Raw genomic sequence first — 27,397 nt, forward strand, 5'->3', positions numbered from 1 at the left:
TTCTGTCAGTACCTCTTGTCAGACATCACTATTAGTAGGCATGTGTCCATATTTATGGACTTTGGTTCAAGGGTGAAAGGTACACCATGGTTGTAATTTCCCGTTTTGTAAGGTTTATTGAATCTGGTTGATAGACTGAGAGGCTTCTGATTTTCAGCTTCCTTTCCAGTCCTTTAGCACCACACTGTGCCTCAACCTGGCGGTGCAGTGGTTAGAGAGAACACAAACATCTGCAATGCAATGTGCATGTATGGCGTTTTGCTGGTCCTCCCCTTTTTCAGAGATTCAAGCACATAGTTAGTGAATCAGTCTAGATTCTTAAAGGTCTTCTAAAGTGTACGTAAAGAAAAGTTTGAGTGACAAAGAGAGGGGGAATCAGAAGAAGTACCAGGACTTTGTAAAGACTGGCATACAGCAGAAAATTGAGACCATGCTGTGAGCATTTCTGTGATGAGACGTTTTGGGTTATCCCTTTTTTTTTTTTTTTTGTTCCTCCATTTTTTTACCAATTTTCTTGTCAGCATGGCTGTTTTGTGCCCTTCTCCACAACCACGTTTACCACCCACCTCGAAAAATATCAATCCCATCTATATTTGTTATTTTAATCCTGTCTGACATTTCTGAAAAGGCCGGGGATTGCTTTCAGAGGACAGATGTAGATTCTTCAAAATCTTTTCCTGTTTTTGAAGCCTTTCAAAACAAAGTGGGTTTCTTTTTAAAAATCCTTGAGAGGTATCAAGAGTAAAAATTCATTACAACTACTTGTCCCCTTAGAATTGTGTTTCAAATAACCTCCGCTGGCACAGTTTGTAAGACACTTCATCTTGTGTTTTTTCAATCATGTTATTATAATTTTCTTTTCTGTCCTCTTATCAGTATTTGTGGCAGTCATGTTCTTAGTTGTATTGTAATAAATTCATGTAATGTTCTACAGTTGTCTGTTTGAGCTTTTGTATTCATTGAAATAGAAAAGAATACCCTTTTAGGATACACAAAACAAAAGCATTTCTACTAAGCTTATTCTCATTTCAGGTAGTTTTCTGCTCTTAAATGTGAAAACCTCTTAAGCCCTGTCAAATCAAACAGCCATTCAAACTCGTATTACACACTCGTGTTGTACAGCCAAGCATTGCAGGGAAGGACAGAAGTTTCTTTTAAACACTAGTTTAAGTTTAAACCTTGGGAAAATGTGCCTAAAATTATGCACAAAACATACTGTATGTATATATTTCCAGTGGTTGGAATGGACTGCAACTTGACTGCCTGAGTGTAAACATCACATGGCTTCAATAAAAGGGATGGTTTGACATTTGGGAAGTGTGTGTATTTTCTTTGAATGCCAAGAGCTAGATGAGAAGACTGATACCACTGTCATATCGCTAGGGTAAGTATAAAGCTAGCACCAGCAGACAGTTTGTTTAACTTAAATCTACAAAAACAGGAGGAGGGGTACCTGCCTGGCTTGGTCCTTGTGTCCAGAATTTAACAGACATGAAAATGATATCAGTCTTCTCATCTAACTCTCTGAACAAGTGTCTATTTACCAAAATGTCAAACTTTTCCTTTAATAGTTGGAACAGAGACTGACTTTTATTTTGTATTGTTTACAAGTACACTTTTCCTGTTAATTTAAAACTTATTGGTTTTTATTCCTTGGATTTTGTCTGAGTGGATTCATTGAAATTTTTCTTCTTTTTTTTTTTTGGTTACCTGACAGGAAGTCATGTGACTGGGTAATCAGCTCACCTGTACACAGCTTCTCTGTTTGGTGTGGATGGTGTGCTGAAATGTTTGCACCCTGTTTTCAGAAACTTAATTGTAAAAGAGTTGTTTTTGTTTTAAGTTATTTTTGCTGGTGTTTGGTTACATTCACCCAACGTTTGAAACGGAAATATTAGGACAAAACAAAGACCTGGTGAGTTTTTATGTGTTTATTCATTAAGTTAACACAAAAACAAAGTAAATAAGGTCAATGGGCAGATGAGACATTGTATTTAATTATTGTCATTTCTGGTCAGGGGGCGTTTTGATGGTTTTTTTTTTAATAGATTCAATAAACTTACAAAAGTGTGAAGAGTGATGCTTTGGTTAAAACCCTTGCCTGCTTCACTCTGCCCCTTCTTCTCATCTTCTCTTTAAATCACACTCACTGTTTCAATCAATCACACAAAAAATATGATGCTGCCAGTCCCACTGAAGCTACCGTAAATTTTCAGCAATCCATCATCCACGGCATATTAATCACAGACTAGCTGCCATCCACGTTTCTGAATTAGCTTTGCAGAACGGAACCCCTCTGAGATAATCACTTTTTCATCACCAGCAATGTGACGTGTGACAAATTCAGATGTGGATGTGATGGGTAACAGAAAGGACAGATGTGTGTGGACTATGTCTTTGTTCAACTGTGGCTCCGATGTGGTTTGTGCATCAAGTTTTATTATACATTTACTGCCCTGTGTAGTTTGTTATTGCATTTAAGGTCAGTTAGGCAGCCTTTAATGTCTATTAGATGGTTTTCTAGTACAAGTCTTGTACTCGGATCCTCCTGAATGTAGAGTAATGGAGTGTCTTGATTATGTGGTGCATTTTAAATAGTGACTCAACTAAACCTAATACGAAAATAATTTGATTTCCATCTTTGAATTACGTTGTTTTTTCTTTTTAATTTGATAATACTTTGATACATCTTTATCCAGGTATATGTGCTGATGTACATTATAGACTGTTCAAACTGGATTTCTCTGAAAATACACTTCCTGTTTCGTGAATATATCCCTATTTGATGCAAGCTGTCTCTCCAATATTCTCTTTTGAAAGCCACTCCTTATTTGATAGAGGTGAAAATGGCAAAAAGGTCTATTGACATCAAGAAAAATTCAAATCGAAGTTGGCAGTAAGTGCTAGCAAGCAGGAGGATTGGTTTGTGATCTTTGAGAAACTTGTTTCCCATAATGTTCAAACTAGAAGGTAAAGTGCTTGAAGATTGAGTCCACTGGGAGTTGTCAGCCATTGGAACGTTTTCTTTCTTCTTGACAGTTGCACTGCTCTGTATTTGTGTTTGAGGTTGGGCATTATGTTGTCTAAAACTTGATGTGTGCTGCTATCTCCTTAGCCATGTCTCCCTTGAGAGTCTCGGTGGTGCTAACCTGGCTGTCTTGTGGAAAAAAATTTAAAAAATAAGGTGAGTGTTTTCATGCCACTATCACTGCAAAAAATGTGCATTTGCATTATATTGAATCACTCTAGGGGGCTTGTCCTCTTGTGAATGGTGTATATGCTTCAAGTATCAAGATTTAGCACAAGTGAAATCATGGTTGCCAGGTAAGGTCTGTTGGTTTTGAGTGAGACTGACAAGCGAGTACATTTGCCTACAGATGCAGCACTGAATGCCAATCTGAATCAGACAATATTCATGTTCCATCGAGCACACACTGCAGGTGAGTGTGTGTGGTGGTGTTTGACATGGCACTGCCATCTAGTGGTGTCATCTATGAAGTCAACGAATCAAACAAGCAGAATGTGAGACGTTCAATAACAATCTGTAGCAATTAAAGAGGCAATGATATGTTGTTGGCATTTCTTTAATAAACATTTGCCAAAGGAGGGGGGAGGGGGGACAAAATCATTTTAGTACAAAAAAAAAAAAAAAAAAAAAAGAGACATTGTTTTCTTTTCGGGTTATGTGTGTGTTTTGTTTTGCTCATGATTTACAACACCTATTGGCAAAAAGGCAAGTGGAATTGAAAGTGAAAACAGCCTTTCTCCATTAAGTCAGATCAGATTTCCTGCCGTTGTCCAAGTGCTACCAGTCTCTGGAACTAACAGTCCTTTTTCTCAAATAGCTCCCTGTGCTGATACCTTAGCCATCAACCCAATCAACTGAGCCGTCATCGTTTCAACATAATCACGGCCATAAAAAAGAGAGGACACTACATTACTGGTCATGTTTCTAATTGTGCAGGTAAAGCACTTCATCCATTTCCTTTTGTAGCTAAAATTGTTTCCGCCTACTTCAGTCAGTAGTGCAAAACATTAATACTAGTCTGCCCTGGAGCAATTACAGACAGGCTTACGGTAGAGATTTAAAATTTACCTGCCTGATAAATGTACACTCAAAAAAGGTAAAAGTTTAATTTAAAAGACAGCAGAATAGATTACAAAAAAATATGAAAATGGTATGAGCGAGAAAAGCTCCTCCGGGGTTATTCCGCTGTCCTTCTGCAACGTACTCCACATTCCAGACTGAGGAGGAATACAATGCCTTACACAGATTTAAGTTATTACAAACTGAGTGTGCATCTCCAGATCCCTCTGGTCTGGCCTGAGAGGCTTCAGGCTCAAAATAAGAGTCCTCTTGCCTTTTGTCCATTGTCACAAACTGCCATGTCAGATTTCCAGTCTTTCAGAAAGGCAGTCCTCGTCCTCTGATTGTTGCTGTTGAGTTCACATGTGGGACAAAGCCTAGGGGTAGTGGTGGAGCCCCGACTTGAGAAGGGGAGCCCCAGGGTTGTCCTGGTGCTGGGATGGGTGGGGGAGGAGGTACACCATCCTTTCTAGCCATGGCGTGGTTGTAGAGGTGAATAGCGCTGGGGTTGGGCTGTCCCTCCACAGGTAAGGGGCTGTGATTGTACTCAAAACGGTGGTCCTTGTCCCCAGTGAACACCATGCTGCTGGGTCCAGTGGCTCCAGCACCTTGAGGGAAGGGGTCTGGGTGGGCTGGTGCCAGAACCCCTGCACCAGAGGAGGAGCCAGCAGCCTGGCCAGGACCACTAAACACTTCTCTCAGAGTGTGAGGAGGCAGGCCTCCACCTAACATGTGACCCATGTAGCTGTCACCAAACCCTGCAGGTGTGAAGGGTGGAGGCGGTGGATGGCTGTACTCTCCCCCGTATCCAGGCCCTTCTGCGGTAGGGAGAAGAGGGTAGTCTGGTTCTGGAGGTCTCCCACCATCACCTCCACCTGCAGATGCAATGGGGGGAGCATGGCCTGTCTTGGGCTCAGGTGGAGGCTGCCGGTAGTCCAGGTCAGCATGTGGAGGTGGCTCTGGGGGCTCAGGTGGTCTCTGGTCTGGGGGCAGGATTGACACTCCACCTACTTCAGACACTAGTAAACAAAATGATAACATTATGTTAGGGATTGAAATGTACTGGAATCTCAATTCTTTGTTTTATTTATTCAATTTATTTTGTTTATCTGTCTCCGACCTCCTTAAACCATTTTCATGTGTTCCTGTAATGTGATTTCCCTGCTTCTTATCTCAGTCTAATCTTAAACGGTTTGGAAAAAGTCGATTTCTTGTTTAACACTAATTTTAATTGACAGACCATGATCCATCTGGAGATATACTTTAGTGGTTTTGCACATACTTGACATCCTCCATCTGCTGACCACTTTCTCTGGAAAGCATTATTAGTCTAATCTGTTTTCATTATACATGATTTGATCTGGTAAACCAATGTTCTGTCAATGACATATGGTCAAAACCTTTTTAAAACAAATGAAGGGAGAAAATAGCTTTGCAGGGCCTCAAGTGGAAAGAGAAATTGCATTTTATGTCCAGCTGTGTCACTGAACATATTTAACAGACAAAGGGTTACCTGGAGAAACTGGGCTGGGCTCTGGAGGCTGTTTGACCTCTGGAGGTAGAAGAGGTCCTCCTGGTGCTGCTCCTGCAGGGTTTGTGCTCTCTGCTCCCTCTACACCGTCACCGGGTTCCTGCCTCTGAGCCTGTTGAGCTTGGAGGAGTTGAGCCAGCAGCATCGTCATGGCTGTCTGAGTGGCAGCTGCAGCCTCTCCTTCTGGAATACCTGACGGCGCAGAAATGGGGGGCGAAGGAGGCTTGGGCATCGGGGGGGTACGGGGCACTCCTGCAGGAGCAGCGGGCTGGGGAGGCTTCGCAGGTGTGGGCTGAGCAGGAGGCTCAGCTGGGTCAGTGGGAGCTAGGGCTTTGGAAAGCTGCTGTAATGTCTCCTGGTTGACCTTTGTGCTCATGGACTGGACAAACTGGGCCGTGTTCACTGCACTCTTGGGCTGGCCGAGGAAGTTCAGGAGGACTGCCAGCTGCTCCTGCGTCAACTGGGAGTTTGGACCCTTTGGGTCTGTAAGAAGACAGAAAAATAACCTAAGCATCATTCTTAACCTTTGGGACGTATATCCAGGATGATTGGGATATCCTGGTTTATTTTCCAGCTTTATCTGGAGCTTTAATAATAATAAATATGATGTGTGATGTTATTGTAATATCCATTATATATATATATATATATATATATATATATATATATATATATATATATATATATATATATATATATATATATATATATATATATAATAAATAACAGTATTTATTTGCACAGGAACTTTCATACAGCTTCGTGTAATTCAAAGTTCTTTACCAGTGACGAATAAGCTAATCATTTGACAGTACAAAAAATAGTCAGACTCACCGAGCAGTGCAGAAGCAGCTGCATTCTGGGCTTTGATACCTCCAGGGGCAGGGAAGCCCTGGGGAGTGTTACTGCGGCTGTCGTCAAGGCCCAGCTCTTTACGGGGCGCCTTAGGGGCTGCCAGTTCCTCTGGCATCTGCTTCTGTCGTCGACGCTTCTTACTCCACAGCTCATGACAGTCCTGCCACAGTGGAAGACTGGAAAGATGGACACAGTAAACGTCGAGAAAACGTTAAGGATTTGGTAGCCCTGGTTATGCACAGTAGGAATAGCACATTGACACTACATGAACCAAAACATACTCTGGTGGGGGCATCTTGTCTGGGTCCACATCCTTGAGGAACTCGCTGCCTAACGCTTGTTCAGCTGTGCAGCGTTTGCTGGGGTCCAGGTTTAACATGTGGTCGAACAGATCCAAGGCAGACGGAGGGATGCTGAACAACAACAGAAGCACAAGGTCGCGGTAAAACATACTGCTAGAAGGTCCAAGCCATAAATATATGATTAGATGTCACAGACATTGACTTACAAAGCAAACTCCTCTCTTAACCGTCTCCTGTACTGTTTCTTTGGTTTCATGGTGTTGAAGAAGGGAAGCTTTATTACATCTGGCCAGACAGCAGGACAGGGGCTGCCACATATTCGGCTAGAGGGCAGAAATACAGAAATTCATTTCTTAAAAGCAGAATACAGCTATGTGTGAACCTAACAGACAACAGCAACTTCCTACATACCCCACTACATATCCCTCAATAACTGCCAACAGCTGGAGAACTGGCCTCACTTGCTTTAAAGTGCATCACATTTACTGTCACTAGTTTATTTTCTCTCCTCTCTCACTGTCACCAGTATCGTATTTTGCAAAGTGAGGAAGTAAATAAGAGAGCAAGTTAAAATGTTTCTTCCATTTTATAGCACACTGCAACAAAAAAAAATGTAGACACTTTCAAGATTTTTACTTACTACGACCTTCATTTGTTCTCTAACGAGGGAACAACAAAATAATGTGAGGCCTGTTAATCAAAAAGCATCTCATGGCTGTGCGGCATTATGGTCAATTTGAGACCATCACTGGGAGATTTGGTGGCACTTTCTCTTCCTGTTCTAGATATGAGTGCACCACTACATGAGAACTAAAACCTACAAGTAATACATTAACAATTTTAACCCACACTTACCTGATAAGCTCCAACTGGGCAAGCTCCTGATTAGCTTGAAAAATGGGTTTCTTTGTGAACAGTTCTCCCAGAATGCATCTGTGACAGACAAAACAAGACATGATTATGAGAACAAAAGAGTGACACTGACCTGATAGCCTGACCTCACAACATATGTAAACTTCCTATCAGTCCATACGAGTCCTGCTCTTACCCGCAGCTCCACACATCGATAGCAGGAGTGTACCTCTCTTCCCCCAGGAGCAGCTCTGGGGGACGGTACCATAGTGTGATCACTTTATTGGTGTAAGGTCGACTGAAAAGGAGAATACAGATTGTTATCTTAAATCACACACAAGGATGGAAATAAAAGATAGAACGCGAAACTTTGATACAGCTAGAAAGCTCAGGAGCTGGGATATAGGAGGCTCACCTCTCTTCGGAGTTGTACAGCCGAGCAAGACCAAAGTCTGCGAGCTTTATTTGACCTCTGATTAGGAGGAAAAAAAACAACATTGATTAACTACAGCTCGAAAAACATGCTTGAGATTGTAACAAAACATAGGGTGATCATTCTAGTTGACTGCAGAGATCCTGAGGACTTACTTGTTATTGAGAAGAATATTGGAGCACTTAATGTCTCTGTGCAGAAAGTTTTTCTTGTGGCAGTAATCGAGACCCTCCAGCAACTGTCGCATGAAAGACTTGATGTGACTCTCGTTGAAATGAACGAGACCAGACTCGAGCAAACCCATGAGGTCGTGGTCCATGTATTCAAATACAAGATAGAAAGCACCTGAGATGGAAGGAATGAAGATTTAGTAACCAAAAAAGCCCACACGTCAGAGAAATCTATAGGATCATCGAGTAACTGTGACACTTCTACAGAATGTACCTTTATCATTTTTAAAATCTAGAGCGTCCTCCTTGTCCGTGACAATCTCCTTCATGTTTATGATGCTCTTGTGGTTCAGTTGTCTCAAAATTTTAATCTCTCTGATGGCTGTGATCGGGAAGCCCTCCTTCTCATTGTCCAGTCGAACCTTCTTCAAAGCCACCATTTCAGCTGTGAAACAGAGAGAAGAACTGCGCCTCAAAACTAGATCACCAGCTGGTCTCATGCAGAACAGATCTATCTATGACAGTGTCCACTTGTACTTTAGACAAAACTTTAAAAAGATATAATCATCACCAAGCTTTATTTTGCTTGTACAGAACATCTACAGTGGTGATGAGGAGTTTACAAATGAACAACTTCAAAAAAAAAAAACTTACCAGTGTCTTTGTCTTTAGCTTTGTACACCTGCCCATAGGTGCCTTCCCCTGTGATTCCAATGATCTCAAACTTGTCCACACAGCGTTTGCCCCAATCGATCTCTGTTTCCTTTATCTCACCATATCTTGGACCGCAAATTCTGGGAATTACAAGAAAACATTTCAAAGGAAGCAATGTGAATATACAACATATAGTAGCAAAGGAAAAGATGAGCAGAAATGCACCAAAGAGCATGAAATGCACCATAACATACTTAGGTCTACGGCGAACTGTTTGTGACTTTTTGTCCTCAGGGGGGCTGTGCGGGGACGAAGTGCCACCAGGAAGTTCAGGGGGGAGAGGCAAGTCGGTCAGAAGCTGACGGGCTTTTCTCTCTGACTTTTTCTTCCCTGATAGCGAGCTGTCCTTCAAGCTGATATCAAGAAAATGCAGGAGATACAGAGAGAGAGAGTTTGAGATAGTCTAGACAATCAAGTATAAAAGTGCATTAAAATTCTAGGTCAACTGAATTAGCATCACAAACATACCTTTCTCCTTTATTCATGTGCTCAAGAACCGTTTGGGGCAATGGTATGGATGACAGAGTAGACATAATGGGACCAGTGGCTCGTTCCTTGTCTTTGCCCTGTCCAGATGCTGGTGCTTTCCTCTTGTCCCGATGTACAGAGTCATCCTTCCCCTTTCCATCTCTGTCCCTGCTGGTCTGGTGCTCGGTGGTCCTCTTGGATGACCTGTCAGAGGGAGACTGGGGCTGGCTGGATGTTGGAGTTCTGGGACCTTTCTCTGGTTGAGGTGGAGAAGGAGGGCGACCCTTCCTGGATGTGTGATTAGTCTTAGGACTCGGTTGGTGAGCAGATGAGGAACCCTTGGTGGGAGTAGATGTGTTGCTGGAGTTCTTGGCCTTGGCAGCTGCTTCAGCAGCTTTAGCCTTTTTCTGCTTACTGAGTTCAGCGGCAAGACTGGTTTTGAAGGTGAGGGTGCTTGGTGAGAGGCTAGAGGGGCGACTGCGAGAGCGAGAGTGGCGGTGACGGCTGCGAGAGCGTGAATGTCTTGAGGATGAATAAGGACTTCTGCTACGTGATCTAGCAGGTCGCCTGGAAAGGAAATGACAAGGACACCTTTGCATATTATCCTTCTTCATTACAAACTTTTCCACATAACTGCTGCATTTACTTGCAAAAGATGAAGGAAATTTGGTGGATATCCAAGTTTGAGTGTTGTGCCACGTAGAGAAACATAACAAGCAAGTTATTACAGCCATTGTACCAACCACACATTATCATGTGCAAAGCTCTTTTTCTCACTTAATGGACTGGCTGGTCAAAAGCTTTTGCGGTTGCATTGGCATTCCAGCAAATATTGAAAGACAACATAAGGCCTTAATAAATAAATAAGTTGAGTTGCATAATCATTTCAAACTAAAAATTTACAACGGCTGTTGTGTAGGATTAATGCCCAGTTGGTCATAAAATACACAAAAAAAACTACATCTGTGTTGAATTTGGTTGAGCTAGGATGGTGAAAAGTGTTTCATTCTGAGGAAAAATTTTGGCATAATCCTAAATCATCATCTGTTAAATGTGAAGCAGCACCTGCTTATCACAACAAATCTAATTAGTACACTATACTATTAGAGTACAGGCAACAAACTAAGCACACCATATCCTATTAGCTGCTTTGTAAGTAACTCACCTGACATCTGGACTTGGGCTCAGGGACTTCCTGTATGGACTTCGTGATCTCCTGCGGTTTCCATAAGGACTTGAACCAAACTCCCCTTGTTCATACGGACTGTGTCGGCCATAACTTGGTGACCTCCGCCAGTTCGCTGGGCTTACAGGGGATCGCTTCCTTTTGTTGCTGGAGTATGAACTGGGCGACTTTGGCATGCTATATGCCCCATACACATCTACGTCCCGGTTGTAATATGTGGAACTGGGAGAGAGTCTTTTGCTCCCATAAGTCGGACTTCTTCTAGATATCAGCTGGTTATAACCACCAGGAGACTGGTAGCTATACGAGTATGATGTCCCATAGGGACTTTCTGCTTTAAAACCAGGACTTCTCCTGTATGCCCTGAGGTCTTCACGGTCATCTCTGTAAGATTGCGGAGCATCTCTGTACGCAGATGGGGGCTCTTTATCAGATCTTGTTTTACTTCTGTGCCTTTTTGAATCCCTTTTATCTGCAGATTGTGAGGACTGAGATGTAGATGTTCTTTTACCATTTCTGTCGTTGCTCCTTGTAGTGTCTCTGTGATTTTTAGAGCCACTCAGGCTTCCTCCACTCCGAGCTTTTGAAGAGTCTCTCTCACGACTCTGGAGGTCCTTTTTCCTCCCTGGCTCCTTCTCTTGCTTGCTCTTTTCAGATGGTCCTCTTGTTTGTTCGTCTTTGCTGAGGCACACTGCCTCCCGGTCTTTCGGCTGACTTCTGTCTGGGGATGCTGGTCCATTATAGTCATAGTCAACATCGCTGAGTCGGTCCACTGAGAGCCGGTCAGCATGGAGGTCAAGTTTAGGAGAGGGGCTCCCAGAAAATCGCTCTGACTGGGAGCTCACGTCGTCATACTCTACCAATGTCCGAAGTTCAATCTCTTTTTCAAAAGTGCTTTTACGATCATTGTCTGGGTCTTCCGCTGTACCAGTGTGCCACAAGTCTCTTTCCTTGGCCTGCCTGCGTTTCTTTCTCCTAGAAGCCGATGACCGCCTCTTCTCACGGTGTCTCTCTCGCTGAGCAGCACCGCTCCCTGGTTTATTACGTCTATCCTGCCTGTTAGCATTTCTCTGTGCAGAGGGACTCCGTCCCCGACCGTCGCGAAGCACGTCTGAATTAGGCATTTATCCACAATATAAACGCTACAGCCACGTTGAGAATAATGTCAATAGTATTTACTTCACCTAAGCTATGTCCCTTGTTGTGTCGTGGAACAAAACATTGGACTAGCTGTGTAACAGGCTAGGTAGCTAACGCTACAGCTATTTCACAATTAGACAGCCAGCCAGCTAGCTAGCTAAATCACGAGCTTAACATTAGCATTGCAAAGCTAGCACGATTGATGTTCCAGATAAAGTAAGTTACCACAGAAGGTAATTAATGAGAATTGGTGCCAGCAGATTCCGTCACATAAAATCCACACTATGGTACTTAGTTACAGAGCCAGTCGATACTCAACCATTGTGCTCCAGGACGGACATCTCCCAGATATGCTAGCTAATGCTAGTCGGTTTAGCCAGCTAGCCTCCACTAGCTATGTCCAGCTACACAGTCGCATTCCATTTCATGGTCAAAGCACAGGCCCAGAGTCCATCCAAATTAAAAATCCAGTTCTTCTGAAAAGCTGCGGTTCACGCAAGCATGTACATCCATTCAATGGATAGTGTTAAAGTGGAGGTAAAAAACTCCGTCTCCTCCTTACAAACTTCTTCTCGCCTTCCATCGCACTCCTGTGTGCAACAAGGAAGTGAATAGCACACGAGTTGCTGGATAGCCGCCGCTAGCAATTTAGCCAGTTAGCTTTCTTTTCTCCTTGCGTGGAGTTCAAGGCAACTCAGTCAAGATGCAATAAAACAATGCCATTCAAAAACAAGCCTGCTCCCTCGTATCCAGTCAAGTAGTTGCTGTCTCTGACAACCGCATTGTCCAAAAGAAGCCCACGTCTTTTCGGGTAAAATGGCTCAAAAATCTCTTAAATTTATTTCAAAATATTGTAACTTTGTTCGATTGTGGCTAACGGTGCAGCTCGCCTGGGCCCAGACAGCTTTCAAACTACAGGCCTTGTGCGTCGGTGTGGACCAATCATACGCCTATGCGTCATCCAGCTCGGTGGTGACGTCACCACCAAGGGGAACCCCTGACCCCTACACCTTCAAAACATAACCCCGCTCCCTCCAGTTAATTGAAGATCTCGGAATAAAATTTGGCTTTAACATAGAAATTCTTTATACCTAATGAGGCTAGAATATACATGTAAAAAATCTTACATATTATCAACTAACAACGTTGTTTTCACCCTATGTTGAGTTTTTCCTTTGTATGAGATTTGCATGTATAGAATCATATTTTACAGTATTTATTCATTCACCTAATTTCTTTTTAACTTCTTTATATTTTACCTTAGATTCTCTAAATGGCATTGTGTTTCTTACTTAATGTATGGTCTTTACATTTTTAATTTTTTTGTTAACTAATTCACATCAACAGCTGCAAAATACATAAGTCAACTGTCAAAAGAAAAGAAAATGTAACTCCATAATTATCATACAAAAAATGCTACATCAATAAATGCATACAAAAGTCTTCTTTTGTGCATGGATGCACTATTAAATCATGTTTTTAAATGCTGTAATATATTTAGAGTGACTCATTATCTGAAAAATACTTGTACGTTCATAAAATACGTTACCGATAGTCTCCACACGGTAATGCAGGTCTTTTATCAGTCAGTATTTTGAGAAAACATACACAAACTGCAATGTAGCCATGTTTGTCCTACAGTAAATCAATACCCCCCCCACATCCCATCCTCCATGACATTGTCATAGTCAAGCATTAGGAAAAACCTATGTGCAGCACGAAGAATCAGTGTGAATGTGTAAACAAAAATATGGGCATCACCAAGTTGTCTGTGCTTGAAAACATATTTACTGGAACAAGGACAATTTAGCAATGTCAAATTCCACCTTATATACTAAATAACAGTCTGCACCCCTCACTGCAATAAGTCAAGCCAAGAGAGAAATCTTCAAACAAAGAATATCTGAGTACATCAGGAAAATGTTATTAGTAATATCCACTTTATTTGCCATTTCCAAATACCTCACAAAAATGAACTGAAATGTAAGCTTCACCTCTTGCAGTCACAAGCAGATAGGCTACATTAGTGGTTATGTTTAAAATAAGTAAACATGAAGGAAACATTTAACCGATGGCATACATACAACCATCCAATCAAAGACATGGATATCTATTTTTTTTTTATTTTATTCCAAGGGCATTTATATAAAAGGCAAAACAAGTTATTTGAATACCCAGTAGGACAATTTGCTCATAGCTTCCACACAAACATCTGTTTTAGTATCCAGCTGAAAATATTTGGACCATCGAGTCTATTTAACTATTCATGAAGACAAAGAATGATTATGAATCATGTTTGCTCCTTTAAAACACTGAAACATGAATGAGAGTGTTTTAAGCCAATGTTTGAGTAAGCAAGCACTATGGTGGTGACTGTCAGTAAAGTAGCTTCTGCAATCCTCAACAATGTCGACACACAGCACTTAATTAATGTAATGGCCGTAAGCTATAGGAAGGTGTGCCATAACAGACTGCGATTCCTATATTCTATGTCAGTTTTTGTGCCTGTCACTTTAACTTTCAGGGGCGTTTCAATCATGGTATGGTGTACTGGTGGTTAGCCCTTAGAATATATTAAACCACACTACTTTCCAAACATATTGATGCCATGGGTTACTAGCATTTTGCCCAACAATCGGTCACATATCCAGTCTCACCCTCCCATTTTGAAACTCCGAAATTCCCTCTACTGTGTGCTTTTCAGTAAACATGAAATCCCACAGACATTCTTATGCATTACTGTTTCTGTTCAATTAACACACTGAAATATATGACAAACAAAGCCTGTAAGCAAAAACATGTGAAGTGTTTATGTATTATAACTCAGGAGTCAATGAGACATTCTTGTGTCTGCTTGACAACTTTTGGATGATGATGGATTTTCTAAGCTGTGGTCAGATCTCTTAACTGCATTCAAGTTCAAGTGCTTCTACTCCCTGTCCTATCGTTGTCAGTGTCGTTTGCAGACACTGACAATGTCTTTGAACTGTTTCCAAGTTTCGCATCCACTTTGCAAACCAATTATTTTTGCATAGACGTCAGTCTTGGGCATCCTACTGGTTGCTGGACTCCTTTAATGTAAATTGTGAGCTGTTGCTGTTCGCAATGCACACACACACTCACATTTACTCTTATGTTAATAATCGAAACTGGATCAGTGTGAAACGTGGCAAAAAGAATCTCTGGATGTTCGTCAGACTTCAATAAAATATTGAAAAAAAGAATAAAAATAAGTTATTTAAAATAAGTTAGAAGTGGTTGAAAAAGAAAGAGAGGCTCAGTCATAAAGGGAAACTAAGAGAATTGAGGGCAGATTTCATGGTGTTTTGGTCTATGCAATTTCGCTGTTAATTATGTGCTGCATTCTCATGTTGCCAATTCTTACACTGCATTAATCTTCACTTGTGAATTTAACTCAACTACATGAGCAAGACCAAAGGAACACATCAGGTGTTTCATTGAGATGTTACTACAGTATTGTAACATTGGGTAGGCTTGCACAGAATGTAACAAAGGCAAACAAAGTAGAATGTCAGTGACTCTAAACTCTGCACATCATTGGCAGCCGGAGATTACAGGCAAACAGGATGAGCATGTAGGGATTATTCACATTCACAATGGACAGAGAGGCAACAGTGATGCACTGTACATGAATTACTACAGCCCTCGTAACCTTGCATTTCTTTCCAAGGCCATTTCAAATGTAATCCTTCCCCTTCCCCTGACACTCCTTCAACTTTTGCCTCCGCCTGTTTTACAAAGATAGTGTTTGCGCCAGCACTGTGGTGCTAACTTCTGAAGCTCACCACAGCAAGATGTCATTCACTTCAATTAAAAAGTGGGCACTTGTTTGTACTAGCTAGCGTATTCTTTGGTGACTGAGAAACTTTTTTTGGACAGCTACCATTTTACATTCCTTTTTGACATTTTCTATCTTAAAATTAATCTGTCATCAATTTATTCCCACTTTACTCCCAATTTTAAGGAATTTAATTTAAAATTAAAAAAAGAGGGGGATTAAAAGTCTGAAATCTTTACATGTCTGGAAGCAAATTATTTTATCATCATCTTGTGTTAAAGACAGCATGTAAAGGATGTAGTGTTATGGAATCACCTTTTATCAGAGCACCAGGGATTCCGTCCTTGCAAAAAAATAAAAAAGGCAATGAAATTCATTAGCCGAGTGAGGTAAAACTTCTGAAATGTTAGAATTGAAAAAAGTTCAAGTGTTGTAAAATCCCTCACAGGTTTAAGGGTAATTATCAATGTTGTTTGTGCATTTTGAGAAGACTCAACAAAGTGACTGGAAGGGGAAAGAAAATTAGTGCGTTCAGCTTACACTGGTTGATATGATTAGAGGAGATGAAGAGAAGGAAAAAAGTTTGACATTATACATAAAAATGAAGTGTTGATAACCATACCACGCAGTAAAATTGAGGTGTAAAAACAACAAATAGGAATGGCAACAAATTTCAGCTCTGGCTTCAGTAATGCAATGATCCTTCAACTAAAATGTTTCTGAGATTCACCAGTGTAATGTACATTTCCTTGGTGGCACTTGATGAATTCGGGGTTGACACTACACTGCTGAGTCTGTTAACCTACATTTCCTACCAAAGACGGTGGACTAATTATATGAAGTGGGGCTTTCCAGTATTGAGCTCCAGTTATAGCCCCCCCCCCCCCCCCCCCCCCCATTTAAACCTTGGCTCTGACACTTTCATTTTATCTTTTCTTTTGAACTTGCACTGCACAGTTGTCTGAATATATTATACACATCAAACTTTACAATGAAAGGTTTTTGTAACATTTCAGGGCTTAGCCTCTTGTCAAGCTTAGGCCTAAATTAAAACACCATCCATTTATTACACTCTGTAATGTGGTCAGAGTAAGAGAGAGAGAGTACATAAGTTATTTGGAGTGTCAGCACATAAAAAGTTAGAGCTATAAATGGTGTATGGAGTGCCACCTTACTACTCCCTGACACACGGTCAGATGTCCTGTTAGCCAGGAACAGAAAGTCATGGTCAGGTGTGGGCACAAAATAAATGCAAAAGTCTGAGAAATGTATATGTACATAAGCAGCTATCCTGCTCTCTTTTACCACTATAAAATACAGCATCTCTCTCTAATTCTCTTGGCCAAACTTTTACTTTTCTTCTTCCCGTTCTTCTCTTTGCTGTCCTCCATTTTCCTTGCCCGGATCTCTCTCATCAAGTCAAAGAACACCTGTTAAAAAAAAAAAAAAAGAAAAAAAAAAGAATAACGAAAAAAAAACAAGGGATCAAATTTCCCTGCTACAGATCAACTTAGCTTACTCAACTTTAGCCAAGTTGATACTTATCTTTCACTGATCAGACTAACCTTGTCAACATTGGCACGGGTTTTGGCAGAAGTCTCCACATAGCACACACCCCACTGCTCAGCACGCGCCTTCGCCTCGTCTGCGCTAACCTGCCGTCGGTCGTCCAAGTCTGACTTGTTACCAACCAAGAGAAAGGGCACGTTCTCATCCTCCTTCACCCGCAGAATCTGCTCTCTGCAAAACAGGAAACGCCATTCAGCCATAAATTAAGTAAGTAAAAATACTGACTGACTTCCATCACAAATCACCAAGTCCAGCTCTTTTAATGAGGTTCCAAAATGTCAAAAAACAGCCAAGCGCTTCAATGTAGAAAAATATCAAACAGTAAATTTAATTAAATTCTAAGGGATGAGAAAGCATTGTATTAAAATCAAATCATGCAACTGCACCTGAAGTCTACTGTCGCTGCAAACGACTCCAGTTCTGTGATGGAAAATACACAGAGAAAACCCTCGCCACTGCGGAAGTAGTTATCCCGGATGGCTGCGTAGTCCTCTTGTCCAGCTGTGTCAAGTATGTCAATCTGTACCTCCTCTCCATCCAGCACCACTTTCTTCCTGTAACTGTCTGCTTTGGTCGGCTCATAGTCTTCAACAAACTAGGAGGGGAAAAATAAGATTCATTACACCGACAAGAAAACTTTTTCACCTTTTAACTGCATAACTGTGGTGTAAGTTGCTCACCTCATCATACATGAACTGGAGAGTGAGGGCCGATTTCCCCACGCCCCCGCTGCCCACCATAATCACTTTGTGAAGGGCCAGAGAGTTCTGCCCCTTTGGCTTAGCAGCTGCCATGGCTCTGTGTACTGAGAGATCTGAGTGCAAAAGGGAGAAAGTTCAAGGAGGAGGCAGGATTGTGAAATGAAGAGGGTAAAAATCAGTCTGGACTGCAGCTGCAACAAAGAGCTGAATGATAATTCCTGGGGAGACAGAAAAGGAAAAGAAAGAAAACAATCATAAAATGTTTCATCATCACTTCTGGGGCTCTAGTTTCCATTTCAGCAGTTAGATTGCACAGCCATCAGTGTGTCTCGTGGCAATAAATCCCACTACAATAAAAAATCAACCAGTAGAAACAGTCATTACACTACAAATGCAGTGCAGGGGGTTATTCTTTGTAGCTTTTCAAGACTACAGCAAATATAGAATAAAAATGACCACTTAATAATCAGTATTTCTCATCATCAATCCTTCCCTGTAGCTGTGTGTGTGTAAAAATATTACATGTTCCTAAAGTAATGAATCTTGTACTTTATATTTCAATGGCAAAGAAAGTTACAAAAATACATTTCATTAATGGAAAAGGTAACACCCATGGCAGCATTCACAGATTCAATATGCTGAAATGATTTGGGTGATTCAAACAATTTATTATTTACATTTAAATGTACTCATTTGGCAGACGCTAGTTACAGTGAGTTACCAGTGAATTGTGAAATGTATTTATAATTTCTTCCTTTAAAATATCTGCATGAACATGAATTTTGACAAGGAATAATGTCTGCCAGGAAGGTGCATTGTTAATTGATTAATCCTATATATCAGCAAAATAGCAAATCAGAAGCTGTCTTTTGGATGCAGTCAACTTTTAAGGGTTGGATGTCTGACAGAAGATGTGCAATCTGTGGAAAAACACTGCTTGTGGCATCCTTTGAGAAAAACAGCTAAGATTGATGACATGCAGATAAGCAAACATAAATAATACAAATTCCACTAACCCAAGAGGAACTCTGGGAAAGCCATATGGCAAAGAAATAAAACTTTTTTTTGAAGCTCCTGGGTAAGAACTGACACTATTTTCCAAACTCTTGACAGGAGTGGATAAGATCTGACACATGTCACATAGATTTAGTGATCTGTTTCCCATACCCGATTATCCAAGAAGACTATGGGAATGACATGATGTCATCAGTGGACACTACTGATGCCCTTTCCTTTTACAGGCCAACGCAAGACCTCTGGTGATCAGGGATAAATGTGGGAAAGCAGCCAATAAGTCATTATACAAATTAAAAACAAGGTCTAAGCACTGAAAGTCAATATTACGATTTAGCGCTGAAGACAATGTCATTTTACCTTAACCAGCTTAACACCCACTGTATAGAAATATATCTATTAACAAATGATTATAAGGAAATATTCTGTTAATCAACGTGTACATTATACATTATAATTAACGTGTAGTGAGTGGAAAGGGCAGATATATGAGCTGACATATGGACATATGTTATCAACTCAAGGGTATTAAGTCCAGAAGAAGCGTTCACAATGAAAGTACCTACACAAAGTTATGCATTCAAGGTAATAAAAGCAATACAATAGCAATAACCAGTATTTAGGTGACAATTATTGCTACAAAATTAGGTGTAATGTCATCATACCCGCTTAGCAAGTCTATCAGCGGATCACTATTTGACAACTAATGGCTAAATAACGCTAATAACAGAGGCACGCCAAGAATACAATAAGAGAAAGTGACCATTTTATTTTATGATTAGAACAATAAAAATGACAAGTAACAGCGAACAGTACTCTTATAATCATGTTAACTTATTAGCAAGTTAGCTGCTGACATGCCAGATTGACTACAGTGGGCGATGGGGCTAACAAGCTAACTAACCTACCAAGCAGGTTCACCTGTCCGTCACCTAACAGGTAATTAACATCTGCGGAAGTTCGTAATGAAGGCGGCGGCTCAGACCACACATTAAAAAAAATAAATAAATAACAAATTCATAAAACCAGATACCTAGCAACAGATGTTCAGGTCGATGCTTTCAAACTCAGCGGCGCCCTCCTTGCTAGCCAGCTAGGGTGGCCAGCTACACAGGCAAAGGGCTAGCAAGCAGATAACAAGCGGCTAATCACAACTAAATGATGCGGCGAGAAAACAGAGCAAACGCGGCCACCGGCAACCGTCACAATCACGGCGTTTGAGTGCACAACTTCACCTACCGGTAAATTTAACAGTGTTCACCTTGGCACGGCGTTTGGCGAAGGCTGAGTTATGGTGGCAAAATGAAAAAGACTCTGCTAGCTACTTGTTAGCTCATGGCTAGCTCCGCAGCTAACTCCAGAGGCTCGGCTGGCTGGTGGCTATTAGCAGCAGACTGACTGCGCGTCCTGTGGGCTTGGCTCCGTCTGACAACGCCCGCCCGCCAGGGAGAACCAGATAACACTCACTTTTACTCTTCCTTTGAATGTCAAATTAAGTAATTTTCTCTATTCATAAAATAATGTTGCTCACATTTCCTAACAGAGCGCCATTTCTGACTTATATTTGGTTTACTGCGAGGTAGGACACTGCACAAAAACACAACGCAGAGTAAGGGCAGTGGACGCCTGGTAATTGATTAATTGGCTGATCCGCATTTAAGTGTTGTCAGGTTTGCGCAGGAGAAGACCCTCTGTGAAGTCAGCATCACTGAAAGACACCTTCACAGGTCAGGTAATGTTGGTTTTAGTGTTTGACTACAAAACTACTGCAAACTCCAAATTCTCCAAACACACAATTAACTGTTTATCTTTAATTAAAAAAAAAAAAAAAAAAAAAATGACTGTCCACTGAAAGGACATACTTAAAAGCTTCCCCACATGGCTTTTACAAATATCAGGGAGTGAATACTGTAGTTAAGTTTTTTTTTTTTTTTTTTTTTCTCCTTCAGAGATGAAAGCAAAGTCCAGAATTTCTGACCTGCACTTGAAGTTTGCAGAGAGGAGCTGGAATGACACTTTTCAGCTTGTCCGCAGATGCATGGTGAGACACATTAAAGTCATTTCACTGCCTCTGGTCATCTTCTCTCATGTTTTATTCTCCTCACATTGACTCATCGGGTGGTTCACCCCTCCCCCCCTTAATGCAAATGATGGAGTTCACCCAAAATTCCTATTAGCAGGCTTTTTAAGACTATCCCCTAATCTGTTGTGTAGAGAAAACTGATAATTACAGTTTGGTTACTGGAGGGATTTTTTAATATGATGATGTGCCGTGAATCAGAAACTGGTGCGGTGATGCGCTGAGAATGAGATCATGTATCCTGGAACACTCAAGTCTTTGTTGTTTGATCAGCAGTTTGTGCATTGGCGGTTATCACATCTTCGCTCACTTCTCGTCAACCACATTGCACAGTATGTGTAGTCAGTCTAAGCCTTTTGGAACAAAACAAAGTTGCTTGACTGGTTTTTCTCATTTTAATTAGGCTTCTTTATGGCCTCGGCTTGGCTAGGCCTCCTGTTTGGCAAGACATTTATTATCTGTTGGTTTCAGTCCTTAGCTTTTGAAATATTTACACAGATCTACCATTATGCTGGGAAGGTTTGAATATTCTCCACTTGTAGATATATATTGTTTAGCTGTAGGTTTAGCAAAGCTTCATAAATTCCAATGTGTTTTACACTCAACAGAAAGTCTGCAGAGTCTGCACTCTAAAGTGTATTAGCTGGCCTATAGTTGCTTGTATGCTGAGGCTCTTGAGGAGAGGGTGGGTTAGTTTTCTTTAGATTCGTCATGGGTGGAGCAGCAGGGTAGATAATACTTCTGGATTAATACGAAGTGGAGCTTGGCAGTGGTCAGTCTCTGGAGTCTAGTAAAGACACTTGATTACTTGGTGGTCTGAAGGGATGTGTGGTCCAAAAGGATAAGGCAGCTGGGTTTATTCATACAGCTTCCTGCCAGCACTCATGTTAAAAAGGGCTCTTGTAGGACCAGTCTTCTCTAAAACAAAGTACAGAGGGCAATGCACAGTGTATCTGGAAAAGCCTGTTGTAGGCTTCCTGCTCTTTACCCATCCCAAAGTGCAAAGCATCCAAATGTCAACTGTTCTCTTTGCCATGGTGTCATGCAGTTTGTGTGTTACATGGCGGGATGGGCCGACAGGACCAAAGACTGCGTACACAAGGACGCCGTTGCCACACAATTGGTCCATTGTTGTTGTTTTTTTTTTTTTTTTTTTTCCTCTCATTGTCCCCTAATAGGAGAAATCCAGAGATGAATCCAAACCGTGTGAGCCACTGGTTAGATCCCTAGAAAGGCTCCAGGAAGAATTCAATGGTAAACCCCCCCCCCCCCCCCCCCCCAAAAAAAAAACCAGAAACAATATACTGGTCATTCTGTATGTATTTTAGTTCATGTATTTCACTTTACATCTAAGTCAGGCTCTGTATGTTTCAGTGTCCTCTATGAACACCATGAGGTCTCGTCTGGAAATGATAGCCAAACAACAAGGGTAAAGAGACGACTTATCAATGCAGTTTTTTAGCCCTGTGATCTTTGATCTCACAGCCCAACCACATATATCTTTATTGGTCTTATTTAGTTTTAATTAGCTATAGGCACCTCTTAATAAAGTAACATTTCTTCTATTGATATATTGTGGTTACACCCATTTTCTCTCACATTCACGTTTCCTATCTAGAATGGGCTTTCATGTTACCGAGGCCACATGCTACCTCACAGCAGACTTATTCTACCTGGAGGTGGTGTTGTTGCCGTGTGGTGGGGTGGAGGAGGTGAAGGTGGCCCCACAGGGAGGATCCCCTACTGTAAGTGCTGTTTCCATTCGGCCATTCACAGCGCTCCCCTTTTTAGTCTGTGTGTTTAATAAAATGAAATTGTTTTGCAGTCCAGTGAGTCCCTTCTGCAGCTGCTGAGGTAAGAGGAAGAGCGATGGTAAATTTAGACTTTGACATTTCACTTGCAGCCACCACTGCTGAACTGGAGATGAGAGATGAACATGACGGAAGCTAGTTCAATGATTAGCTAAAGATAAATTATTACAGATCATATGCTGATTCTCCTGTTTCCTGGCTGCCCACGCAGGTTGAAGAATTTTGCTGACTTCTCCATGAAACTGGCAGGCCTCTTCACCCAGTACAACATCCCTGGAGACAAGTAAACACTCCTAAAACATTTTTATCTTGCAATTATCTTTGGGCCTCTTGTAGTCACATATCTATTTCCTCGTTTATTTTCCCCCAGTGAAATCAAATTAAAACTGTTTACATCTCTACAATCTCTCGGGAGAGACTTCCAGCAGATATCTAATTTGCTACGGTGAGAAACATGACACACAAATGCCAAAAAACTTCTTTAAATCAGTCGATTTGTCAATCATCTGCTTTGATTAATCAATTAATTGTTTCAGTCATTTTTTCAAGCATAAAATTCCAAATATTTCCTGGTTTCAGCTGCTCAAATATGAGGACTTGCTACTTTTCTTTTTTTTTTTTTTTAAATCAAATGATCATAATTGAAATATTTTTTAGGTTTTGACTGACATTTGCATGGAAATAAAAATTAAGGACATCACTTTGATCTCTTGGAAGTTGTGGTGGGCATTTTTCATAAACTTGATGATTGATTGAGAAAATAATCATAATTGGAATCATTTCAATTACAGTGCTTCCAGGGTACCAAAGGACTTTGACCCCCAAATGGACACGATTAACCATGGAAGGATCGGATGTCTAATAGCTGGAAAAGAAGGTAGAGATGCAAAAATATCAGTTTTGGCATATTCACATTTTTTCTTTAAATATTTAAAATTGACAAAGTTTCTCATTCCAGATTGCCCCCTGACTATCCAGTTCTATATCGCCCCGACTGATGTAAAGCAAACAGATTCACGTAAGATGCCAGACAAATGCAGCATTACCTTGGTGGTAAACTAAAATCATTTACTGACAGACCTGTTGATTTTGCATCTGAATGCCATGTTTGAATGCATGAGGCACATTCCTGTAAGCATGGGAAGGCTTTAAAACAAATGTAAATTTTTCTAAAAAGCCATTTGTTTTTGTAGAAATAATGGGTATGAAGGCAGATGTCCACGCAGCCCAGGTGGCTGTCGGCGTCAGTGATGTAACTCACAACCTCCAGATGGCATCTGTGATCCCACAGCCTCCACAGCTGGATCCCCAGGGGTAACGTGTTACTGTTTAATCTCCCACTCATCAGGATAGTGTTTAATTTAACACCCCACAGTGACTGCGACTGTCGGTGCCAGTGGTAATAATATAGTATAACTGCGTCCTCTGGCAGTTATCCTGTGTTCCTGCCGCTGAATGAGGTGCTGAATGAGACGCTGCCTGCCTGCTTTCTCCTCAAACTGCGGCCAGCTGTACCAATGATTATGTCTTTTGTAAACAAGCTGAGCCAAATTACAGGTGAGGTAACTGTTCACAGGAAATATCGTATCAAATGTAGACTTTGTCTCAAGTGACACATGCTCACCTGTTCTTCCTCTGTGATATTTCATAGATGTGACCATACCAGATGTTGACCTGCAGTGGGCACCCTTACCCAAGCTTCTGTCAAGAGGTCCACCCAGTCCAAACAGCCATGGGGAGACATTAGATGAGCAGGACACAATTTTTACAGTAGTATGTATGTTTTGCTTTAAGGATCAACACACTGGCGTTAAGCTAAAACAAAAGATAATGGGGTTCAAGCTAAATTATTATTGCAACCCATAGATGTATAATATATAGCAGAAAAGGAATCAGTCCTTTTTTTTCCCTCCAGCCTCTTCCTGGTGGTGTGATGCACAGTTATATTCTCCCTGGAGCTGCATGGGAGGCGCCCACACAGATAGCGACTGTGATGGACAGTGTTCCCTTCACCCACCCTGCACATGTCCCAGCTATACTGGACCTGCTGCGCCACCAGTGTGTTATTAACACCCTGCTGAGGAGCTGTGTCACTTCTCAGTGTGCCAGTCCAGGTAGGAGGAGTTTCACATTACAAAATCACAGGCAATATAGAGACGCTCATCCCTGCCAAGTGGCAGCAAACCTTTTTTCTCCAGTTATGTAATGCTTCATCGATGAATCTCGTTATCAGGTTCAGTTTGTGACCTGCACTTTGAAATCCTCCCGGAGTCTGACACCAGCTTCTCTGTGACGTTCCACCCCCCCGACACGGACTCCCTCACCGTCTGTGAGCATTTAACACTGAATGTTTTTACTAAAGTTAAAAGTATCACAGTTGTTGTGTGAGAGCCTCAAAATCTGAATTAATCGATTTTAACTGATCAGTTGATTGACAGAAAATTTATTAATTTAAACTGATTTATAGTCATTTCTCATACAAAAAGGGCCAAACATTCCCTGGTTCCTGTTTCTAAAATGTGAGGATTTGATGCTTCTCTTTGTTATTCATAATAGCAAACTGGATATCTTTGGTTTTTAGACTGTTGGTCAAATAAAAAATGTCATTGGAATACATTACCTAGGAATGTGGGATATTTTAATGAGTATTTTTCTTTTTTTTTTTCAGTATTAATGTCCAATTGCAATCCACATTTTGTGAATAATATGACATCAGGAAAATGGCAAATATGAAATAAAAACTGACTTAATGGTGCATTTCTGTCTATAGTGCTGGTGAACATATCAGATTCTCATCAGATTACCTGCAGATTGTTTGGAGCAGGGACATGTGATCCGTCCGTGGATGAATACATCTCCTCTGTTATGAAGAGGTAGGCTTTCATAACTTTCCCTCCTCGCTCTACAGTTTTATGAGGATGCATACATATAATTGATGGCTCTGGGCTTCTCCTCTTAGTAGGATCAATACTGAAGCAACCGCAGCAAGTTTAAAATTAAGTGATTTCAATGTGATGTCTTGACAAGATGAATCATTTAATAAAAAAAAAAAAAAAAAATGTAAATTTAACCAAAGTGTGGAAAGTGACATCTTTCCTTTCCAGCCATAATCGAATCTCTCTGATGCTGTGTGTGTGTTTATGACTCAGGTGCATGTCTGTTCCTGTGACCCTGAGAACATTATACAGAAAGCTTGAGGAAATCGCTTCTGCCCCACTTTCTCCAAGCCACCTGGCCACCACAGAGGCCGAAGATGACCAGTCAGCTCCCTCGAGTACCACTGTGACAGACACTAACAGCGCCTTGACTGAGTTGCCCCAGGGTGCAGCTGTGCCAGAGGACAGCTTCAGTGTTTCCGGCTCTGCCTGCTATGCCATGTCTGTCGCCAATTCTGAGCTTCCTCCTGAAATAAATACAAGCCCTCCTGTCAACCCTTACCCGTTCACTCCTGTGGGTGTGTTTTCACATTAAATGATCACCTGTCAGAGCTAATCTAAACCACTTTTTGATGTCCCAAAGTGTTTTAAAATGTGTGTTCGTTCTTTTTTTTAGTAGAAATTAATAAATGTTTTGGTAAAGTAGCTGTTTTTTTTGTTTTTTCACACATCAAATCAGTATAACCAGGAAACATACATCACATGTACCTTGAATTTGCTCTTTTTTGCCTGAAGATGCTGTGTTATTTGTTAGTGTATGACCTCCTCCATCTCCTGCAGAATGCTGAAGTGCTTCTTACTATGCATTCCAGTGTGGCGGAGATTGCTGGCTGTAAAGGTCTGAGGTTTGGCATTTGACCTCTCTCAGACAGCCAAGAGCCAATTTCATTGGTACCATATGAGCCAATCAGACATTGTTAAAGTACATACTGCATTCTCGATGGCTCATGATAATAAAATAGAGATCAACACACTACATATTAAAGTAAAAAGTAGCTCTGTTGCATGAAATGACTCTGATGCATAAATAACATGAAGGATGTGGCTTGATTGTGTCGGCCTGATCGACAGAAGTCTAGTAGCGTTTAAGCACTCTTAGTCGCTTAGTCATTTTTTCCTTTAAGAAAATGAAGTTTTGCACAATAAAGAGATGACATTTGGTGTGAAAGTGTGGGAGTTGAATACCTCAGTGGAATGGAAATTCCAGGGTAACAAATCTCCTGATTACTGCTGAGCACCCTGTGCACAATTCTGCTTTTCCTGGGCGCTCGCCAAGACAGCCACCACTATAGCACAAATATGACTAGTCTGTATGCTGTCAAACATTCTGCCGTCTGATGCAGAGAAGCAAAAATGTGCCCACGTAGAGCTGCGTCATGCACCTTTTGTGAAGATGACTGGTGCTACATTAACCTCTGTATCTCATTATAGAATATGCTGTGGGCCTGTGTAGACCAAAACACCATTTTTATCCCAGTGTTAAGCCTGCTGTAGTTCTACTGGCTGTGTGTATTTAGAAAGGAATTTAACATGTATTGGGAATATTAAGTCAACTGTCAACAGCTGACAACTGGTTTTGACCAGTGTTTACTTCTAGGTATCCAATGACCTGTATGTCTGTTAATTATAGAAACACCCCGACATGTGTGGTTAAACTTTTCTCTCCTGTCTGCAGGCCTTTATGCTTAGGATATATGAGAGCTTATGTGTCCTCAATTCTGATTGGTGCGGAGTTAAAAAGAAACCTGT

The 27,397-nt window shown here is 41.2% G+C and overlaps 3 protein-coding genes across 13 annotated transcripts; 1 reads left to right on the plus strand and 2 right to left on the minus strand.

Annotated features, from left to right (window-relative positions):
- Nucleotides 1-1,764: 1,764 nt before the first annotated feature.
- Nucleotides 1,765-26,293, plus strand: med1l (mediator complex subunit 1-like). 4 transcript variants are annotated; one of them, XM_071484763.1, is made up of 18 exons: nt 1,765-1,915; nt 3,116-3,184; nt 20,771-20,862; nt 22,080-22,155; nt 22,276-22,330; nt 22,520-22,646; nt 22,727-22,755; nt 22,924-22,995; nt 23,083-23,157; nt 23,504-23,589; nt 23,671-23,730; nt 23,906-24,026; nt 24,145-24,269; nt 24,364-24,485; nt 24,628-24,826; nt 24,946-25,041; nt 25,483-25,585; nt 25,862-26,293. In XM_071484763.1, exons 3-18 carry the CDS (start codon nt 20,773-20,775, stop codon nt 26,181-26,183), a joined length of 1,758 nt encoding a protein of 585 aa, XP_071340864.1. In that variant the 5' UTR covers nt 1,765-1,915; nt 3,116-3,184; nt 20,771-20,772; the 3' UTR covers nt 26,184-26,293. The 4 variants fall into 4 exon arrangements, with proteins under 4 accessions (XP_071340864.1, XP_071340865.1, XP_071340862.1 ...); XM_071484761.1 differs by lacking the exons at nt 1,765-1,915; nt 3,116-3,184 and adding exons at nt 20,260-20,400; nt 20,483-20,553; XM_071484764.1 differs by lacking the exons at nt 1,765-1,915; nt 3,116-3,184 and adding an exon at nt 19,739-19,760.
- Nucleotides 3,569-12,779, minus strand: cdk13 (cyclin dependent kinase 13). The gene is made up of 14 exons (XM_071484760.1): nt 10,578-12,779; nt 9,413-9,979; nt 9,139-9,297; nt 8,885-9,024; nt 8,505-8,675; nt 8,216-8,405; nt 8,043-8,099; nt 7,824-7,925; nt 7,631-7,708; nt 6,982-7,098; nt 6,755-6,886; nt 6,453-6,649; nt 5,601-6,101; nt 3,569-5,106 (listed from the first exon to the last, which is right to left on the minus strand). Exons 1-14 carry the CDS (start codon nt 11,720-11,722, stop codon nt 4,406-4,408), a joined length of 4,257 nt encoding a protein of 1,418 aa, XP_071340861.1. The 5' UTR covers nt 11,723-12,779; the 3' UTR covers nt 3,569-4,405.
- Nucleotides 13,660-20,932, minus strand: ralaa (v-ral simian leukemia viral oncogene homolog Aa (ras related)). Of its 8 annotated transcripts, none has more exons than XM_071484773.1 (5): nt 20,800-20,932; nt 17,787-17,920; nt 17,493-17,701; nt 17,103-17,277; nt 13,660-16,967 (listed from the first exon to the last, which is right to left on the minus strand). In XM_071484773.1, the coding sequence occupies exons 2-5, from the start codon at nt 17,898-17,900 to the stop codon at nt 16,845-16,847; spliced, it is 621 nt and encodes a 206-aa protein (XP_071340874.1). In that variant the 5' UTR covers nt 17,901-17,920; nt 20,800-20,932; the 3' UTR covers nt 13,660-16,844. The 8 variants fall into 8 exon arrangements, with proteins under 8 accessions (XP_071340874.1, XP_071340870.1, XP_071340872.1 ...); XM_071484769.1 differs by having other exon boundaries at nt 17,787-18,025; nt 20,800-20,921; XM_071484771.1 differs by lacking the exon at nt 20,800-20,932 and adding an exon at nt 20,083-20,223.
- Nucleotides 26,294-27,397: the final 1,104 nt, after the last annotated feature.

Source organism: Trachinotus anak, unplaced genomic scaffold (genome assembly GCF_046630095.1).
Source record: "Trachinotus anak isolate AG129_WGS33_773 ecotype Australia unplaced genomic scaffold, CSIRO_AGI_Tana_v1 ptg000009l, whole genome shotgun sequence".
Lineage (NCBI taxonomy): Eukaryota > Metazoa > Chordata > Actinopteri > Carangiformes > Carangidae > Trachinotus > Trachinotus anak.

Bases quoted from the DNA above. Each gene is read 5' to 3' on its own strand.
- cdk13 (XM_071484760.1), bottom strand. From the start codon at position 11,722: ATGCCTAATTCAGACGTGCTTCGCGACGGTCGGGGACGGAGTCCCTCT. The intron at 8,676-8,884 runs GTAAGTTTTTTT...TCTGTTTCACAG, and splicing joins AGCTAAAGACAAAGACACTG to CTGAAATGGTGGCTTTGAAG. The intron at 8,100-8,215 runs GTAAGTCCTCAG...CCTCCTAATCAG, and splicing joins AATATTCTTCTCAATAACAA to AGGTCAAATAAAGCTCGCAG.
- ralaa (XM_071484773.1), bottom strand. From the start codon at position 17,900: ATGGCAGCTGCTAAGCCAAAGGGGCAGAACTCTCTGGCCCTTCACAAA. The intron at 17,702-17,786 runs GTGAGCAACTTA...TTCCCCTCCTAG, and splicing joins TCCAGTTCATGTATGATGAG to TTTGTTGAAGACTATGAGCC. The intron at 17,278-17,492 runs GTGCAGTTGCAT...CCTGTTTTGCAG, and splicing joins GCAGCGACAGTAGACTTCAG to AGAGCAGATTCTGCGGGTGA.
- med1l (XM_071484761.1), top strand. From the start codon at position 20,342: ATGTTGCTCACATTTCCTAACAGAGCGCCATTTCTGACTTATATTTGG. The intron at 22,996-23,082 runs GTAAACACTCCT...ATTTTCCCCCAG, and splicing joins TACAACATCCCTGGAGACAA to TGAAATCAAATTAAAACTGT. The intron at 24,486-24,627 runs GTATGTATGTTT...TTTTCCCTCCAG, and splicing joins AGGACACAATTTTTACAGTA to CCTCTTCCTGGTGGTGTGAT.